The sequence below is a fragment of the Neophocaena asiaeorientalis genome, unplaced genomic scaffold (assembly GCF_003031525.2).
Source record: "Neophocaena asiaeorientalis asiaeorientalis breed wild unplaced genomic scaffold, Neophocaena_asiaeorientalis_V1.1 scaffold148, whole genome shotgun sequence".
Classification (NCBI taxonomy): Eukaryota; Metazoa; Chordata; class Mammalia; order Artiodactyla; family Phocoenidae; genus Neophocaena; species Neophocaena asiaeorientalis.
The window spans coordinates 6,595,704-6,617,395 of NW_020174050.1; the positions used below are offsets into that span (position 1 = coordinate 6,595,704).

The 21,692-nt window shown below is 36.8% G+C and overlaps 1 protein-coding gene across 1 annotated transcript in view; it reads left to right on the plus strand.

The window, feature by feature from the left end:
- Positions 1 to 21,128: 21,128 nt before the first annotated feature.
- Positions 21,129 to 21,692, plus strand: part of BMP2K (BMP2 inducible kinase) — a 121,283-nt gene continuing 120,719 nt past the window's right edge. Inside the window, exons 1-2 of the mRNA XM_024754097.1 lie at positions 21,129 to 21,204; positions 21,328 to 21,686. Coding sequence (XP_024609865.1) covers positions 21,129 to 21,204; positions 21,328 to 21,686 — 435 coding nt within the window. The remainder of the gene's footprint in view (positions 21,205 to 21,327; positions 21,687 to 21,692) is intronic.

Here is a 21,692-nt window from a genome sequence, read left to right on the forward strand (position 1 = left end):
CATACAGCAGGCCCTCGTGATCAAAGGCTGGAGGATGATTGTCTTTGTATGACAACATCTTTAGGTTTTTTAAGGTACTGGTGAGAATTCTGGTGCTGATTTCTTATCAAGTTCAAACATTTACCCTACTTGGATGAGCCTAGATCCAGTTCTCCAAAAATGAACCCCTGCAGCCTCACAACATCTCATGGCAATGACCACATAACATGATATATTGTCTGCTGAACTGAAGGTCAACTTGGTTTTGTTGTCAAACCCATCTGACAGATAGACAACTAAGCTCAGAGATTTTAAAGTTAATTTCTCAAGAAAATATAAAATGGAGATGAAACCTATCTTACAGCAGAGGGCTAGTATCAGAAATTCAGAACATGGTTCATCTCTTTGACCCTTTGTTTCCTCACTTATAAATAAAAACAATAATTGCCCCATAGGATTATTTTGAGAAATTTGATATTATGTATGGTAAGTACATTGTGTGGTATAGGATATAATATACAGTTAATAAACTGGCATCAAAAAGATTTTTCATAGAATTATATAATATTGAAATTAAAAGATCTCTTATAGACCAGCTAATCCAATTCCTTCCTTTCTAGAATTAAAAAAAAAAAGCTCAGAGGGATGAAGGAATTTGGCCAAGGTCATACTGTTCTTAATGGCAATGCCAGGCAGGAAGTAATAGCTTTCTCCAAATATTCAAAGAAGGAGAATTGATTTGTCCTGTATGACCCCAGGGGATAAAATCGGTGTGAAAGCCAGTGCAACATGAAGAAGACATGTCTAAAAATCTCTGTTCCCCTGTTGAAATGGGTTGCCTTGGGCTGCGCTTCCCCCCTATTATGTACTGAAGCTAGCTCTAGGAAGATGAATCAGGCCAGATGTACAGTGATCACTCTCTGGGGTGTATGCATTGAAGATTAATCATATGCATTGTGGCTTGGCCACAATCATGACTTGGCACATGGTTGACACATTACCTAAGATGGGCCCAGTCCTATGACAGAGCCAGCTCTGGAGCTTCTACTTTACAAGAATATAGGAGCCACAGTCTCATTGGAAGAAAGGACTCAAAGCTGTAATTTCTCAGCACTTTGCATAAGATTGAGACTATACCAAGTATCCATATCAAAGAGTAGGGTTTCAAGGAGATTAGAGGGAGACTAAATTCCTTTAACCCAGTTGGCATTGCCACTGGGTATATATAGAAGTCTGGTTCGACTCTGCTGGATGATTAGCCACAATTTTAGAATCTGTAATTTTCTGTTATCTGTACCAACCAGCCTTTTTATGTGGATAATTGAAAATTGGCTGCAATTATGAAATCTGACCACTCAAGACAAACTCGTTGAGCATCACTCTTGAGAAATAATGTGGATTGAGATATTCCACCCACTAGACAACCCAAGTAATGTTTGCTCATGTTGAAAGAATGTGCTGTCAGTCACAGTACCCCAAACCAAAAACAACAACAAAGAAAGTCCTCTCTTAGAAGCAATCTGAGTGAAACAGGACTGATAGCAGCAACAAAAGAGAAGTGAGAGGTGATTTGAGGAAGTAAGATAAAGTTCAAGTAAAGGCTGGGATATTTCAGTGGAACCTATTAAAAGGGGAACTCCAAGATATGCCTTGCATTTGCTCAGATCTGGACCTGAGTTTGCATATTTTATGATTTCAGAGTATGTTCTGAATAAAACAGCAAATATACTTAGTATGAGTGGTTGATGAGGCCGGCAGTAAAGTGGGCACATCCTGTTACAGTACACATAATAATACAAAGCTAACATTAACCAAGCGCTTACCATGGGCAGGCACTGTGCTAAAACGTTTCACATGAGTTAACTTGTTCAGTCCCCCTAACAGGCTTGTGATGTCAGTACTATTCTTAACCCATTTTCAGGAAACTGAAATTTAGAGAGATTAACTACTTTGCACAGCTGACAAGTGTCTAACCTCAGGTTTGAATCAATGTCTTCTGACCCCAGACCCATACTCTTCACTATTGTGCTATAGTGCACTGTAGGCTATACTGTCATTTACCCCTGTGACATCTGAAATGAAATCCAGTCTTGTTGCATTAGAGCTGCTGCTTTTGTTCCTGAAGAAGCCCATCATTTACCACCTCGAGTGGCCAGCCTTGGGGGAATGATGTGCCTCATTCATGTCAATCCTTGGAAAAAACCTCCCCCAAGTAAGTTCTTTTCACATCAAGGTCATCAGAGATCAAAGATCTACTAAGGATGATAAGCTTGATCAGGAGAAGTGGCATAAATTGAAATATAATCAGGAAAACTTTCTGACCATTGTTTCACTTACATTGATAGTTAAGGAGTGGCCCACGGGTGTTGCTGAGGAATCCACTCAAAGACCCAGCCTATCTGTGGCAGCTCTAACTTTCCTCAACATAAAGAAGGTTGGGTACAAGACCAGCCATATACATGTATAAAGCAGGTGAACTTTCAGGATGCTGAAAAGGGCGCCTGTGCCTATATTGTTTTCCTCCAGAATTGCCAACGGCTCTGAAATTCTCACCACTACTATCACTAATTTGGATAAAGCCCCCTGTCTTAGAACATAAATATGTTCTTGAAAAGGTGAATACATTTATACATCAGCATTCACTATAGACCAACCAGTGAGCTGTAGTGTTAGAAAAGAGAACTGGGCTTCAAGGGAATGAGACCACGGTAGGTAACTTTTGATGAATAAGACAATTGGAAAGTCACCACAGTGGTTTCCAAACAAAGGTCTGCAGATAGAAGTTGGTCCACGGTGAAGTTTTCATTAATTTATGGTGAAACATGAGCAACAAGGACAATGTAGTAACTTTTAAAATTAGAATTGTAAATTCTGAGATGATGTTCTTTTTGGATGGTACTATGTCGTTTCTTTTATAAAGCGATAGTGATAGTAGATGAAGGTTGTGTTTTTTTCCTTAATGTCTTTACTTAGCAAAATAAAAAGCTAGCAACTTTTCGTTCATCTTTAATGTGCACATGCACATGTGCTAAGTACTTCACATTCGATATTTTATTTATCTTCACAATGACCATATGAAGAATATACTGTGATAATCCCTATTTTATGGATGAGGAATCTCAGGCCTGGAGGATAAATAACTTACCCAATGTAATATAGCTACTGAGTGGCAGAACTGTGATTTATCCTCCTTACTCTTCCAATTTAGGGTAGGGATATTGAGGCCTTTATGGGAGGTATGGGTGCTAAAAACAGAGAGAGAAATGTCAGAGGAACTGAAGTACAGAAGATAAATTTCACCTACTTAATTTTACCATAGGCTCCCTAGAACTTTGCTTCCAAAAATATTGCCCCTTATAGTCAACATTTATAAACTAACATCATAAAATCCTAGAGGGCTAAGCAAAAAGAGTCTTAAGGTTTATCTTCTTATTTTTAATAAATGAGGAAACTTAGAGGTAGTGTCTGACTTAAAATTCTAAATACTTGCATTGCACTAGCACTCAGAAGTGTTTATTTAGGGCAAAAGATATAACATAGCTGTTATTGCTACATGTAGAAAAAGAAAATAGACAAAAGAAAATGCAGCCTGATCAAACCAGCAAGGCATCCGAATGTGATAAACTCTAGCTCAGCCAACTCAGTCATCCATCCCAAATGAAGAGCAGTAAATAGGAAAAAAAGACTTCAAAATACAGCTAATTTCAACTCAGTGCTTTGTACATCGTAAGCACTCAGCAAACAGTCAAGTACTAAAAAGACTGAATGAGTCCCTGATTTTATATTACTCTTCATAACATGGGCAACGTGCATCTTTTCTTGTTCTAGAAATGAACATTGAAGACCTGTGAAGATGCTTAACCATGAAATAACTCTTACAAGGCTACGTTTTGATCAACTAAGTCTTGCCACTGACTAGATGTGAAATGAAAATGTGCAAATATGTTAATATAGACATACATAATGCATGCAGTGATTAACTCTTAAGAATGAGTATCATTCATTTGGCATTTTTCCAAACTCTCAACATTTGAAAACATTTTACATTACTGTGCGTTTTTGCCACCAGGGAGCCCAGCTAAGTCCAGAATCGTGCTAACTTCAGGGAGGGAGGTGGAATTCTTAACAACCACAATAACCTTGGCAGGCAGCTCTCTTATGCATGCTCTGGAACACACTACCAAGAATTAGAATAAAGAATAAAGGATATGCTCAGCATTTCCAAGTACTTATGTACCCCTAATTGGCATCTCCTGTTGACTATAGGAAAAATGAGTGAGGAGTCATTTAAATTACTTTTTTGGAGGGTGAGGGTAACTGAAACAGAATAGTGTTTTGTGGACTCAGCCCTAAGCTTCAGGAATCCCATTATAACTCATATCTCTAAGCCAAATTGCTAAAGAAGTCCAGGTAATGCTTTTGAAAGGCAGGCATTGAGGTGGGGACCCCTCATCTACCCTGTAGATCAAGATACAACCTATTACAGTGGGAACTCAGGTACCACACTGAGGCACTTCCCACCATGGCTTGGGTTTGTATGAGAAACATGATCAAATGGAATTTGATTCCTGAAAATGTATAGAGACAGGTAATTTTCAAGATGCCTCTTCACTAGGGATGAAACTAGGACTTGGAATTGCAGGTGATGACCAGCATAGTTCACAGGCTCCTCTGAGTATGGGGCCAAGGGATTCCTCACTTAAACCCCTGTCCCACATTTCACTCATCTCCTCAAATGGTTGAGGCATTTGGCATCATATTCATTTTTATTGGATTTTTTTTCCTCCCGAAAACTTCTAAGCCAAGATCTAATTACATAATCTCATGATACGTCTATCATATAGGGATATCAAGGCTAACACTGTTGGACTGTATGCTAATCAATAAAAACTAGATCTATTTTAAATAAATAAAAAAATAAAGACCTTGTCTTAATTCTCTCTTTGGCCTCCAGTGCACAGTACATGCTTATTCCATAGTGGACATTTCATAAACGTTTACTGCATTGAAAAGAATTCCTATGGTGAGGAATTTTTACCTTGGTCTTTGTTTGGCTGGACGTAATCATTTCTTGGTATTTTGTCATTTGAAATGTTTTGAACCAGTGAGTAGTAATACTGAGTAGCAACATAATAACAACTGATTTATTTAACTTTTAAGCCAGGAAAATTTGCCCACTCAGGGAGCAAAATTCAGTCATACAATCTACCGAGTATTTGCTTACTTTAGTGTCAAATTTCAGCTTCTCTTGAAGCTGAAATCAAGGGTGATCATCTGAAACTATTCTGAAAATATCGATTCTATAACTTTTGCCCTTTGATAACAATTGACAATTTGTCAATTAAATTTGTCAATTTAATAACAATTTGATATCAGTTGATAACCTTGATAACTCAACTTCCCTGTTATCAATGTTATCAATGCCTATTCCCTAGAAATAGAAGGTTTGCGAGCTACCAGTTAGATATTACTATATACATGCAATTACTATTACTCTCAATGGCAACGATTCAACATGCAAAAGTGTTGAAATAAGTTGTATATTGCAAGCAATAAATGACTAACTTTTAAAAGTGATATGCTTCAAACATATTCAAATCTAAGACTATCCCAATAACATATATTCTCACTCATTCTCACTGACATTTGAGTTGCTTTTCGTTAGTGAGAGAGAACAAGGTGGAATTATAGCCAGGTACCAGGAACTACACATAGCACACAAGGTCTCACTGGTCACTGGTTCACTTATGGGAGTGTGTGACACACGTGAATGCCATCAGCCACATGCATCACAGTGGAGAAAAAATTTGCAAATTCTTGTTCTATAGCCATAGTCTTTTTACGAACCCGTGTCCCCTGCCTCGGCAAGTGGACTCTCAACCACTGCGCCACCAGGGAAGCCCGCTATAGCCATAGTCTTTTACTGAGAATTAAAATTACCTTTGGAAAATTTACATTTAAACATGTTACAGTGTGATTGTTCACCATTATAAATAAGACAAGAGCTTCCCTGATGAAACTATTTAATAATGCACCTAACTACCTACATTCCTTAGTCTCCTTTTCTGCCTTTATTTTCCTCCATAGGATTTATCTCCATCTGACATACTATATATTTCAATTATCTGTTTCTACCTTCCTTCTAGAATATAAACACTCCATGAGGACAGGGAGTTTTGTCTTGTTTTCTACTCCTTCTCCCACCTCTAGAATAGTGCATGGAATATAATTGACACTCAGTAAATACTTGTTGCTTTCATTAAAAGAAAATTTGGGAGTTTCCCTGGTGGCACAGTGGTTAAGAATCCACCTGCCAAAACAAGGGACACGGGTTCAATCCCTGGTCCTGGAAGATCCCACATGCCACAGAGCAACTAAGCCCCTGAGCCACAACTACTGAAGCCCACGCACCTAGAGCCTGTGCTCCGCAACAAGAGAAGCCACTGCAATGAGAAGTCCGTGCGCCGCAACGAAAACGCAACACAGCCAAAAATAAATAAATAAATTTAAATGTTTTTTTAAAAAAAACAAAAAAGGAAATTCGGATGATGAATAAAGTAAAAACAGTCCTAACAGTCTAAAACACAATAGTTAGTCCAAAAGTAAAAGTAGAGCAGTGATGGAAGAGAAACCATCGAATAGAGTGGTTCTTTTCTCTGCCTGACAAATTAGAGAAAGATACAACATTTTTCAAAGGCTTGAATAATATACAAATTCCAAGAGCTTGTGAAGAAAGGAATACTTCTCAAATCAACATCTTTTAAAGGAAAACTAACATTAATTGTCAGATTAGACAGTAATATTAGTAAACAATAGAATAGTAATTCTACTAAATGAAAGTAATAAAACATTCATCTGAACTATAGTGTTAAGAAGGATGAAACTAAGATGAATTCATTTTTATTTATCAGCTAGAAGGTAAAAGATTATAAAGTCCCATTTTATTTCACTAAAAAAACCCCTAAACTTGAATAATTCTAATGCTAAACATGAATTGGTTAATATGATATATTTGTTTATTTTTAATTAAACTATTTTGGGTAAGTGTGAATTCACATGCAATGATAAGAAATAATACTGAGAGATCCCATATGGTAACATCTTACAAAACTATAGTACTATATCACTTACTGACATTGATACAGTCAATACATAAAACATTTTCATCACCACAAGGAATCCTCAGTAGCTGTATCTACTTCCATTCTGCCCCCAACCCTCCCCAACTCCTGGGAATCACTAGTACATTCTACATTTCTATAATTTTGTCATTTCAATACTGTTACACACACACACACACATTTTTTTTTCCGGCCATGCTGTGCGGCTTGTGGGATCCCAGTTCCCCAACCAGGGCTTGAACCCAGACCACGGCAGTGAAAGCCTGGAATCCTAACCACTAGGTTACCAAGGAACTCCCAATAATGTTACATAAATGGAATAATGTTCTAAGTTCACAGTATGTAATTTTGGGTATTGGCTTTTATTTTCACTCAGCATAATTCTCTGAAGGTTCATATAGGTTGTTGAGTGTATCAGTAGTACCTTCCTTTTTATTTATTTTTTTTTAACATCTTTATTGGAGTATAATTGCTTCACAATGGTCTTCCTTTTTATTAAATAATATTCCATGCCATGGATGTACCATAATTTGTTTAACCTTTCACATGTTAAAGGACATCTTTAACATCTAGTTGTTTCCAGTTTTGGATATTATGTATAAAGCTGCTACAGATATTCATGTACAGGTTTTCATATGAACTTAAGTCTTCAATTCTCTGGGATAATTGCTCAGGAGTGCAAATGCTGGGTTGTATAGTAGCTGCATGTTTAGTTTTTAAAGAAATTGCCACACTGTTTTTCAGAGTGGCTATACATTTCGCATTCCCACCAGTAATGTATGAGTAATTTACTTTTCCTGCATTCTTGCCAGCATTTGGTGTTGTCACTATTTTCTAATTGTAGTCATTCTGATAGGTATGTATTGATATCTCATTGTGGTTTAAAATGTGCACTTCCCTGATGGCTCATAAAATTGTATATCTTTTCATGTGTATGCATTTTTACCATGAAATGTCTATTTCTATCTTTTCCCCATTTTCCAATTAGACTGTTTTGTTTTTCACTATTGAATTTGTAAAGTTCTTTATGTATTCTAGATACTAGTTCTTTATCACATATGTGGCTTACAAATATTTTCTTCCAGTCTGGAGCTTATATTTTCATACTCTTAACAGGGCTTTCCACAAGCAAAAGTTTTTAATTTTGACAAAATCTGACTCATCAAATTTTCTTTGATTGATCATGCTTTTGGTGTCAAATCTAAGAACTCTTTGTGTAGCCCTACATCCCAAATATTTTCTCCTACTTTTTTTCTAAAAGTTTTAGAGTTTTACATTTGACTACAAGACCATTTTGAGTTAATTGTTGTATATTATGTGAGATTTACCTCCCTGTATGTTCCTTTACTATCCCTTGTTTACAATATAAATGTCTTCAATATTTCCTATGTAAAACCACAACAGACAGTGTTATAACTTTTGGCTTCCACCATCAATCTTAATTTAGAACCAAGAGGAGAAAAAAAGCCTATTGTATTTATCTATATTTTTGTTTATCATGTTCTTCTGATGTTCTAAGTTTTCTTTTTTGTCATTCCCTTTCTGTTTAGAGAACTTCCTTTAGCCCTTCTGATAGAGTTTGCTTGTTGATGACAAATTCTCTTCGTTTTCCTTCATCTGAGAATTTCTTGATTTCTCCTTAACTCCTGAAGGGTAATTTTTTGCTGGGTATAGGATTCTGGACTGACAGTTCTTTTCTTTCAGCACTTGAAAGGTCTTATGCTACTTTCTTCTGGCCTTTTATTGTTTCTGATGAGAAATTTGCTGTCATTTGAATTACTTTTCCCTGTAGGTAAAATGTCATTTTCTCTGGTTGCCTTCAAAATTTTTTTGTTATTAGAAGTTTAATTTTACTGTGCTGTGGTGTGGGTTTCTTTGGGTTTATTTAGTTTGGGGTTTGACAAGCTTCTGGAATCTATAGGTTTCCAAATTTGGGAAGTTTTCAGTAATTATTTCTTCAAGTCCTTTTTCAGTCTCACTTTCTCCTCACCTAATGACACAAATGTTATCTTTTGTTTTGGTCCCACCAGTCCCTGAGACTCTGATCTTTTTTTTTTTTTAATTTAATTTTCCTGTGCTGTTCAGATTAGTAATTTCACTGTTCTATCTTCCAGATCACTAATTCTCTCCTCTGTACCTTACATTCTCCTGTTGAGCCCACCTACTGAGCTTTTTATTTTGGTTATTGTATTTTCCCACAATTTTCTAAAATTACCAATTGGTTCTTCTTTATATCTCCTATTTAATTTCTGAGGCTTTCTACATTTTTTTGTTTGTTTCAAGTGTGTTTTTTTAAATTGCTCATTGATTGCTTTTTATCATGGCTTCTTCAAAATCTCTGACAGATAATTTTAACATCTGTGTCATCTTAGTGTTGGCATCTTTTGTCTTTTTTTTTCATGTGAGTTTGAGATGCACTTATTCAACTGAGGTTCATTCATTGTGGAACCTCTGAAAGAACAATATCAGTTTCAGTTCTTCCCACTTCTTGGTGTGACAAATAATTTTTTAAAATGAAACCTGAATATTTTTGTATTCTGGAGCTTATTTAAATCTTCTGTGCTCAATAATAGCCACATGTGTCATAGTGGCTATTATATTGGATACAGAACATCTTGAACATCTCAGAAGGTCTACTGGACAAGGGTGAACTAGACACTGAACAAAATGGCTCATGATACTACTAAATGTTGATGTAAATAAAATACAGGGGAAGGAAGAAAAATATGAGGAAGATGGGTGAATAAATGACCCTGTGAATTACAGGGATAGAAAAGATGTGGATTTATTCACAAGGCAAATCTGCAAAATGGACACCAACCTACTACTATACCATGGTCTGAATTTTTAGTGATTCTAGCTGCATGGGTCTGTTCCTAAAAAAAAGAAGAAAAAAAAAAAGGAATTCCCTTTTTCTATGAGTTGATGTAATTTGGAACAATAAAAGCTAATTGATGTGACAGCTGAGATTAGTGTGTATTTACCCTGACATTGCATGTTATGTTACATTGAGATATATCTGACTTTAGCAAATGTTGGACATATTCATTCAACATCATTTTATTTGATAGAGGAGATACAGCTACATTATAGAATTCAGTTTTTTTAAACAATAAATGAAATGATATAGAGATGACTTTGGCAAGAGAGTACAATTTCAGGGCAGCAAAGCCCAAATAAAGATAAAATATATACAAATAAATGTAAATGGCTAAAAATCATAAAGATTTCAGAACAGAGCTTCTTGTTATTTAATTTATTCAACAACTATTTATAAAATGTATGTTATTACAGTTCAGCCATCAGTTTCTCAGCTGAGAAACTGAGCTACAGAGAAGTTGGCTTCATTACTTAATGGGAAAGTAAGGAAAAGAAACCTAGGCCATTTCATACTACATCTAGTTTCTTTCCTATTTATATCATATGCCCATCAAATGTCTTTCATAGTCATACCAGCCACACTGGAGAGTTTTGAAAAAATACCTTGCACTTTCTGCCTCCATGATTAACTTATAATTTTCCCTCATTAATTCATTCCACATATATTTACCAAGTGCCTACAATGAGCCAGGAAATTCTAGGCACCAAAGTTCATCAGTGAACCAAACAAAGATCTGTGTTTGAACACTTACATTCTAGTGGAGGTAAATAAATAATAAATTAGAAGATGAATATTATGAAAAAAAGAAAAAGTAGTACAGGTTAAAGCGGGGTGAGATGGGAGGTATGAGGCAGATTAAGTCACTCTTGCAGGATCCATTATAACCATCTGATGGATCTCAGCTCTTCTCCAATATCCATCTCATGTGCCACCTCCTCTATGAAGCCCTCCTTAATACCTTAGTTAAAATTTATCTTTCCGCTCTGTTCCTTTCGCACTTCCTATCTCTATTCTAGCACTTAGCATTCTGCCTTGTGTAAGATATGAATGTATCTGTCTTTTCATTAGACTGTAATTCCTGAATAAAGAGAATGTGCCTTATTAATCATATTATCCCTTAAAGAGTCACACATGATGGTTGGCTTAATAAGCATTTGTTGAATAATGAAGTCTAAATTGAATGAACTGATAAAGACCTGGAATGTTTATAAAAGGTAATCCTGATATTAGAATTCAGAAATATAAATTCAGCATGCAGATTTTAGGTGCCAGTTCTCTATCCATTCTAATCTTGTTCTGTTCTGCCCATACCTATGTGGCTAGAGAGATAGTATTTAGTTTTGTTGGAAAGAGTCTTTATTTTCTGCTCTTGCTGATTTCTAGTAAAAAATACCACATATTCACAAATACCATTTGATTCACTTAACAAATCAAGCAAAATAGTGGCATCATGAGGAACTTAAATTTGTCTTCAGAGCTGTCATGCATTATCCACACAGCCTATTAAATTAACTGTTATACACCAGTATTTAGGCAACTTAACCAACACTATGACCCTTATATAATATCACACTTTTACCTGAGAAAGCAAGATTTATGTGAAATTGTCAATCTTTATTTTTCTTTTGCCAGTGAATAAAAAACACAGAAATCATCAAGCTATATTCTTCTCTATTTCTTTCACGAAATGTACTGCTTTACATGCTCAAGAACCAGTAGGACTTGTTGGTTAAGAAATGTATTTCTTACAGCATATTATCTTGAAAGTGCTGTTATAAACAATATTTACTACATTCACAAGTACTGAATAAAGCATAGCTATGAAACGGATTTTGGTTATACATTCTGTAGGTATTCTAATTGGTAGGTATGAATAAAAGACTTCCCCTAAGCAATCATATAACTAAAAGTACACAAAGTTTTCGCACCTTAATTCTTTTAAAAAATCAGTTTTAGAATTTAAAGATTTAGTTAGTGCATAATTATAAAGTATTTATAAATTCTTAGTAACTCAGATATATTGAATTGGTTGAATTAGTGATTAGTGTTGCTTTTTTGAATAGAGATGTGACGACATGAAATATTAATGAAGGTTCTACTGGAATTGCTAATGATGGATTCTTCTTTTGAAGAAGAACTTAAAACAATTCTCTTTGAAATAAGGGAATGTGTTTGTATTTTTGATATTTTTATTAAACCGAAACATTGATGTTTCTCTTAAAGGTACTTATTTTTATCCAAGATGCACATACAGTATACATTTCAATTAAATTTTATCCCTGTTGTGCAGGGCATTTACTATAAAGGATAATCATTAGAGTTCTCATTATTAGAGAAACAGGGATTGATTATACATTATGATTATTATAGGAAAGTTGATGGGTCATAAGTGAGCAAGGTAACAATGGTGAGTGGACAAGAAAATGTGCAGGCCAGAAGCAGAAGAAATGTAGAAAACGTACAGGATGAGCATGAACACAAGAAACCATGTCTATACCCGCTAAATTCAATGTTTGCTTGGCTTAAAGTTTGGATCTTACGTCTTATTTCTATTTTCCCATGTGAGTAGTAAAAGGCTGCATGCATGTGTATGTATATATAGGCCTGCAATAAGTGCCTATTTAATTAGTTTATTTACACAGGGACAGCCAAGTTGCTAAAGTAACTCTTTGTCTTTGAGGCTGTGTGTAAATGCTATCAAAACAAGTGATAAATTCAACAAAATTAAAATTGCTATGTAAAATTATTTCAGACAATTTTAATTGTTTAATTTTTTAAGGTTTTGATCATGTATTTGTTGTCATATCAATATTAAAAAGCTCAAAGTTTAAGTGGGCCAAATCTATAGTTGGTTAATCCTCTCTGGTACAAAATATGAGCATTATTATCTCTTACAAAAACTATTTTGCTTAAAATGTATTGTTAGACACATTTTCAAAGACCAAGTATATTTATGTATTTGTGCAAAATTTGAATTTCGTATCTGTCATTTTAGTGCAAAGCTGCCTAAACACACACACACATCAAATTTATAAGTTTAGAGTTTATAAAAATGTGCTTGTTTATAAAAAGGATATAACATGGGGACTCAACAAACGGTATTTCATTTAGATAAAAATGGCAAGAATTTTAATAAAATGTTAACAATGTATAAATTTCTTTTAGCTTTCCTTTTTTTTTTTCACTCCTGAATTAAAGTTCTTACTCAGGAGTGCTAATTCCTCTTGCATCTTGTATATGTTCTGACTTGCTACTAGTTTATCAGTAAGCATTAGCTGGGTGTTGTCATGGTAAATGGGAAAAATGTTTTTAATCTGTCCCTATAAGTAGGTGCAGTGCTGTCAGCAGATAAGAGAGAGAACAGAAACAAGGTATCTGTTGAAGTATGAAAAATTAAAAGTTTAAAAAAAACATACTTATGTTTAAGAATGATTTCCTTGAATATTATATTTAGAGCAACATGTAAATTATGTAATTGAATAAGGTCAACAAACAGCAACTTACAAATATTATAATTTAAGAAGTGGATACATACGTATAATTTTCATGTTAGCTTGAAATATGCACTAAGGTAATGTTTGATCAGCACCATGATGAAAATAAATGATAAAAATCGCTATTATATAATATCTGGTCACACTTCATTAAGATTTTTCTGAGGAAAGATCTATAATAGGAAGCTCTCTTTTACTTTTAAACAAAAGTACATTCAAATTTATCTTTGTTTACCTAGACTCTGATCAATTGTAACTCTCCCCTCATAGCATCTGTCTTTTATTCCTTTCTGTGAATCCAAAATGCCATTAAAAAGCACATTTCAAAATATCAGTTCAAAGTAGCATTTATTTTCCAGGTACTTTGTTTAATTCCATAAGTATTTAACACCTATAATGTGCCCAATATTGGGCTATGTATGCAATGGAATTACTTTAAAATGATAACTATACATTGTGTATTTTGTTTCACAGTTAAGGCTTATACACACTCAGCAATTAAAGGACACAGTATGCTAGGCTTTGCATGCAGACAAAAGTGCTACAATGGTTCAGAGAAATGATGGATTACTATGAAGTGGGGAACTTGGGAAAAAACTTTCTGGAGGAGGTAAGTTGGGAAAGCTGTATATGTCTAAAATGGATGACAAGGAGGGAAAGACAGTGCTCAGAGTCAGGGAGATAGCAAGTGCAAAAAGACAAAGGTGAGATTTTAGCCAGTGGAAAAGAAATCAGCCTCTTAGGGCAGATTTGTTTGTTTCCAGTGGTAGGAACCAGGCTTTCATTATAGCCTCAGGCTTTGCTTTCAGATTTACTTAAGGTTTCAGAGTTTTTACCTCTCACATGCGTTTGTCTTACTGATGATATTACTTATGGCACTCTCTTGCTTAAGCTATCCTGATTTTACCCTTTTAAGTTTTCCATTCCAGAAGCAGAATTTCCTTTCTTATAGTTCCATAAACTGAGCAGTTTCCCACTTGTTGTTTTTGTTTTGTTTTCAACTACCGGCATTTCTTCTCTTAAGACTGTCCGCAAAGATCCAGCAAGCCACCTAAGTTTAAGTTGGTCAATGTACCTGAGTTCCACAAATGTTTATTAAGCAATTATTAGGGACCAGGCATATACGGAGATGAAGAAGCCATGGTTCCCACCCTCCTGAAACTTTCAGCCAGGTAAGGGCGGTTTCTTGCCCCAAGTCTGCCCATATTGTCCTATACTACAATTTGCAGTTTAAAGTCTGCCAAAATAGAAAAACATAAAATAAATGATAAATGCTAAGAAGCCTAAAACTCACTCCAAAGAAGAATCAATAGGTTATACCTGTGAAGCACCTGTGATGAAAGGGTAGCACAGTAGAGTAGTTTGGGTCCTAGCTCTGTCACATTTAGTACAACTTTGAACAAGATGATATAGAGAAAGGAAAGGGGACATTTCTTCATTGCCTACTGTGTGCTGGCAGTGTGACTGGTATTGGTTGTGCATTATTTAATACTCATAGATCACATCACCTTCCAGCTCCCACTTCAAAAAAACAACAGCAAAAAAAATTCACCACCACCACAGAAAAACAAAATTTAAAAAACATATTCTTGGGAGTTCCCCGGCAGTCTACTGGTTAGGATTCAGCGCTTTCACTGCTGTGGCCTGGGTTCAATCCCTGATCTGGGAACCAAGATTCCCCCAAGCTGCACAGCATGGCCAAAGCCCTCCCCCCCAACACACAAAAAACCCATATTCTTCCTATTTTTAAGACAAATGAAAGTCCGGTGTAGAAAAGCTATGAAGCTTGGGATTTCAGACACACCTGAGATTTGAGCCTGGTCTCAACCCCCAACTCTACCACTTACTAGATTTTTGGCAAAGTTATTCACTTATTTATTCAATATTCACTATATGTCAAGCATGTTGCTTGGCACTGGGTTTTAAGAAAACGATGTGGCACCATCCCTTTCCTTAAACCTCTTAAACTGTAGTCGAGGGAGACAGGCATGGAATGAAGCCCTTGTAATTAAGTGAGAGGTGTAGTTCTGGAAGTTGTACAGAGTGGCGTGGGGGGCAAATGAGTCCATTCTACCTGGCATTGGCAGATGGGAGAGGACAGGAAAGGTTTCGTAGCGGACGTGGCCCTGGAGTCCCACACAGGCACCCACTGATTGAGATGACTGTGGGAAAGAACAAGACATTCTACCTTGCGTGACCACTGGGGCCTGAAACAGCTTGGTAAGGAATGAAAATGGTTCAGGGTGGCTGGAGTGAGAGAGCTGTTAAGTCAGAAGTAGTAATACCTACTTCCCTTGTTAGAGGATTAAATATATACAGTGTTAAGCACAATGCCTGAGACATACTAGGTGCTCAAACAATGTTCCTGTTCCTCCTTCAGTTTCTCCAGTAATTATATTGCCTTCCAGCTTGAAATTCCATGACTTTATCACACTGTATGGGTTCTTATTGTATATTGGTTCATACACTATTTAGCACATCATACAGTTTCAATAAATAGTCTCTACCACAGTTGGCAGAAGTCTGGATAAAACAAGATGGGAATTTTAATAAGGGACTGAAGGAAAAGCTGACTTTAGCTTCAACACTTTCTTTCCCTCTGTCCCTCTACAGCAACTTGAATAGAGTTTTGCTTGAGTATGTGTGAATATTGTGTAAGTAGAGAGATTCAGCATCAGTTCAACACATGGGGACAGGATTCAATATCTTTTCATGGGAACTGCTCACCTGCTTCCAAACCCAGAAGAGCTGCTTTTCTGTTCCCAGAAGTTGTGAAGATCATAACGTCAACCACACTGTCAGGAGATTTGAAGGCAATGTATCATCATTGCATAACCTTAGAGCTCATCATTTCTGGCCAGAGCTTACAGTCAACTCTATCTCCACTTTCAATCTTTCTTCCCTGCCTCTATTATATGGTTGTGTACATGTCTCCCCCACCCTGCAAGAGTATAAACTCTGAAATCTTGTCTTATTCAACTTTGCATCTCCTAGTTACCCACCCCCATCCACAGTGCTTTACCCATTGCAGATATTCAGCAACTATCTGTTAAATTTTAAATATACCTGGCTAATCAGAAATTAATCTCACTTACCACAGTAGGGTTCCCTGAACCCTAGCAGCACATTCACATTTGGTGAGTGATGTGACCAGAGAGCATAGGAAGGTACCTTATCACCTTAAACTGCAGCAATCATATTGTTTATTGTGTGTTTTCAAGGAAAGTCTCCATGGTGTAGTGGGTTAAGAGCATGAGCTATAAAGTTATACTACCTGGTTTTGAAACCTGCTACAAGTCACAAGACAGACCTTGGGTATGTAACCTATCTCTCTGTGAGTCAGTATTCTCATCTGCAAAGTGACAGTAACGGTCTAAAATGTTATTTCATAGTGTGGTCATGAAGATTCACTGAGTTAACAGCACTGGTACATTGCTATTTTTGAAGAGCGCTGGTACATTGCAAGTGCCCAATAAGAATTAGTTCTTATTTTACGTTCTGCTAAGCTTTATATGAATGTAACTGGGAGCAGGGAGTAGCTCAGCCATAGCAGGGAGATGCAAAGGCTAACAAGAAGAGGGAGCCAGGAACATATCCAGGGATGTGACTGTAATCCCCTTCTAGGACAAATGCTTCTTGAGGCAGGAAGATATTCCTGTCATGAGGTGTGAGGCTAAGGTGCTGTATACCTGGTGGACTCTCCCCCCGCCACCAATTCAGCAGGGTCAGGGATCAAAGTACCTCTCTTGGTGGTGAAGTTGCCTACCTCTTGCAGTCTTTTTTTTTTTTTTAATATCAAAAGTAGTTTACTACTTAAACATTGTTTATTATAATATAGCAATATAAGGATGGGTTAAGAATGTGGAGGCAAAAAAAGATCTAATCATTGTTTTGACCTTTATTATCTGATCTTGAGCAGGATCCTTAATTTCTCTATGCTTCTATTTCTTTTTTTTTTTTAACATCTTTATTGGAGTATAATTGCTTTACAATGTTGTGTTAGTTTCTGTTGCATAACAAAGTGAATCAGCTGTACATATACATATATCCCCATATCCCCTCTCTCTTGCATCTCCCTCCCACCCTCCCTATCCCACCCCTCTAGGTGGTCACAAAGCACCCAGCTGATCTCCCTGTGCTATGCAGCTGCTTCCCACTAGCTATTCTACATTTGGTAGTGTATATGTGTCAATGCTACTCTCTCACTTCGTCCCAGCTTACCCTTCCCCCTCCCTGTGTCCTCAAGTCCATTTTCTACGTCTGCGTCTTTATTCCTGTCCTGCCCCTAGGTTCATCAGAACATTTTTTTTTAAAGATATATATGTGTTATATATATACATATATGTATATATATAACACATATATATATAACATATATGTGTTAGCATACGGTATTTGTTTTTCTCTTTCTGACTTACTTCACTCAGTATGACAGTCTCTAGGTCCATCCACCTCACTACAAATAACTCAATTTCGTTTCTTTATATGGCTGAGTAATATTCCATTGTATATATGTGCCACGTCTTCTTTCTCCATTCATCTGTTGATGGACACTTAGGTTGCTTCCATGTCCTGGCTATTGTAAATGAACATTGCAATGAACATTGTGGTACATGACTATTTTGAATTATGGTTTTCTCAGGGTATATGCCCAGTAGTGGGATTGCTGGGTCATATGGTAGTTCTATTTTTAGTTTTTTAAGGAACCTCCATACTGTTCTCCATAGTGGTTGTATCAATTTACATTCCCACCAACAGTGCAAGAGGGTTCCCTTTTCTCCATACCCTCTCCAGCATTTATTGTTTGTAGATTTTTTTAATGATGGCCATTCGTACAGTCTTTTTTTTTTTTTTTTTTTTAAAGAAGATGTTGGGAGTAGGAGTTTATTAATTAATTTTTGCTGTGTTGGGTCTTCGTTTCTGTGTGAGGGCTTTCTCTAGTTGTGGCAAGCGGGGGCCACTCTTCATCGCGGTGCGCGGGCCTCTCACTATCGCGGCCTCTCTTGTTGCGGAACACAGGCTCCACACGCGCAGGCTCAGTACTTGTGGCTCACGGGCCTAGTTGTTCCGCGGCATGTGGGATCCTCCCAGACCAGGGCTCGAACCCATGTCCCCTGCATTAGCAGGCAGATTTTCAACCACTGCGCCACCAGGGAAGCCTCTTGCAGTCTTTTTTAAAAGCATGGTCAAGTTACAGGAAAAATTCTATCACAGCAAAGTATTTGAAGTCAAATGAGTCATTTCTCTTATTAGGAGTATTTTTGAGCATATTGGTATTTTAAACTATACTACCAGATTGATTTTTCTTTGATGTATATACATTTTTTACAGGCATAGTAATGATGTTGAGTAGTTTTAACAGAGGATTTAAATATCAGTGATGTTTTTTTAAAAAAATGCTTTTTAAATGGATATATATATATTCTTTTAATGGACTTCAGGACTTTTACTTTTTTGGAAAGCAAAGATATGGGCATTTAACTAGGTATAATGTAATTCTGTTAGGCAGGGAGGATATTTTTTCCTTCTAGTAAAACATATTAAGGCTAATAATGATTGAAGACACATCATCAAAGGAAAACATTGACTCCTGAGGAAAGGTGATCAGGCATTGGAAGAGATGATTTATAAAGGTAATTATGGCACTGGAATAAGCTTTTGGGATAAGCATACTTTGATCCATGTCAGTCATTCTTACTTCACATATGTCTTTGAGAGCCACCTTAGTGCAAAAAAGATGAGGGTCAAAGTAACAAGAAGGTTTATAGCTTTCCAGTAGAAGAAAAAAAATAACAATAATCCTCCCTCCTCCTCACCATTGTCAAATTCCTTCCTGTTTGAGGATCTCAGAATCATTTAGTTGGCTACAATGATCTGCTGACTTTATCAGTATATTGTAACATGAAACCTTGTAAACTGAAACAACCTGCTTTAAATAAAAGTATTATGTGGCTAGTTTCTAACTATTTTAATCACAGTACAGCTGTAAACATTAGAAAGATTGACGTTTATATTGAAAAAAAAACCCCTGAAATGTAATTTTAACTTTTTATCTCTATTAAACTATTCTATATCTGTGTTCTTACTGTAAGTCACCTCAATGACAGTGTTTAAGATGATCAGAATGTACATTATCCATACTTTTTCTTCTAGAGATTTTAATTTCCAACAGGAAACCAAAGTGAAATGAGTGCAAAACTAAAAGACTAGAATTCTCAATAGTTTTTCCACTGATTAGTATCTCATTTTCTGCCTACAAATCGGTTTATGGACACAATTTTGACTCACAAAGTTGCTAGGAGGATACAATCTGACAGTTAATATCAACACCTTTTGATAGTGTTTGTAAATGCTTGGCATTCTTCTTATTAGTAATACAATGTTTTTGCATTCTTATTAGTAACATGTTTGTCATAGAATATTGTGGAGTTAACATTCTGAGATCAAACAATATTCAAATTTTTATTATATGCTTGATGAAAAATTAAAGAACACATTGCTTAGTGTTACCCATAATTTTTGAGAGAGGATCTATGCCTTAAATCAATTATCAACTTCCATATCAGAAGTCAGGTTATTTGGGTACACAGAAGTTTTTTTGTTTTTTTTTTTAAACCACAGCAATTGTGGTAAATTGGCTCCCAAACTGATCACAGGAGACTTCATTTACTCTTCTGTTGTCATCAGATGAATATGTATTAGGCCTCAACTTTGTATGTTAGGCTGATTGCAGTTTAGATTGTATGAAATGGCTAAATTTCTCAGCTATTTGGCTTGAAAAAATATAATTCAAATATTGTAGGAATGAGACTCCACAGTGAATCCCCACAGTAAGGAGAATGGTCCGCTTATTTCTGAATGGAAATCCCCAATTGTCACACCACATCAATGATCTGGCATATCTGACTTCCATTGAGCTGGACTTTCAAAGGTCAGGTCTCTGGACGAAGAATTTTAGCTTAGCGGGTTGTGCAGCAAAGATGCCCAAATCCAGAGCACTGTTTTAATGTTGTCAGAAATAGCTTCTCTTGAAATAGCAGAGGGGAAGAAAAAAATGGAAGATTTTAAGCCCAAAGTCTTTTGCCTAAGCACATTTTCTAACGTTTCTGCCAGTATCTCATTAAAAAGCTGGATAAAGAAACAGGGATGGGGATAGAACCACATCATCTACTTTCATAGAAGGTTCAGACTGGAGTCCCACAGGCACAATTTATTTGGCCTACATTTAAAAAATCTGGAAATGCCATATTAGAAGAAAATCCAGATTTTTGGCTTCTTTTAAGAAACGGAACCTTTGCCCACAGTGGGCCTGTATTCATACGGGGTGTGTGGGGGGAAAGCAGGCTGGATTTGAGAATCGGCTGCTTTCTGTACACACGCTCAATGATTTCCCATTCCTTGCCACCCCGAATGTCTTAACACCACGTTCACTTTGCCTGCCTCACCCCGCAGGCGTTGAGATTCCTGCAGTTTACGAAATGGATGCAAACGGGTCTTTTTTTTTTTTTTAATGGGCAAATCTCTTTGTTAAAGGAGGAAGGGGGAACCAATGGCTGGTTTTGCTTCCAAAGTCCTAAATCTGCCGTTTTTCAGCCATCTGACCCTAACCTACTTTTCCCGGATGGCCCAAAGTATGAAACTAAGTATGAAAGGATGGCCCTTCTAGTCGCAGTTCTATCACAAGCCAGCCATGTGACCTTGGGCGAGTCCGTTAAGCTCTTAGCCAAAGGTGATGAAAAGTCTCTAAACGGGCTTAATACCTGCTCTGAATACTTCACAGGGCTATTGCACAGCACACAAGAGATTCTGAAAGTACTCCTAAATCATTTATAAACCGCAAAACGCTCCCTAGCACAAGCGTCTGTTAGAGCGCGACACCACGTCTTTAGAAGTTGGGTTCCTGGAATCCGCTCCAGTTCCGCGCTGCTCCCACCTCCCACGCTCGGGGTGGGCGGGCGGAAGAAGATTCTCAGGGGAGAAGCTCTGGAGAACCAGCTGAGAAATGCAGCGAGAAGTCCGTTAGCGGGGGTAAAGTTGTTGGCATTTTTAAGCCCCCAGAGTAACATACCAACTCCTGGCCGAGATGACAGACACCGCGCAGAGCCAGCGCGAAAACCGTTCCCTGGGCCACCTCCCTGCTCGAAGCCAGGACCCCAGGAGCCAGGCCTGAACCCTCCCGGCCAGGACCCCAGACCCGGGATTCCGGACCTCGTTCTC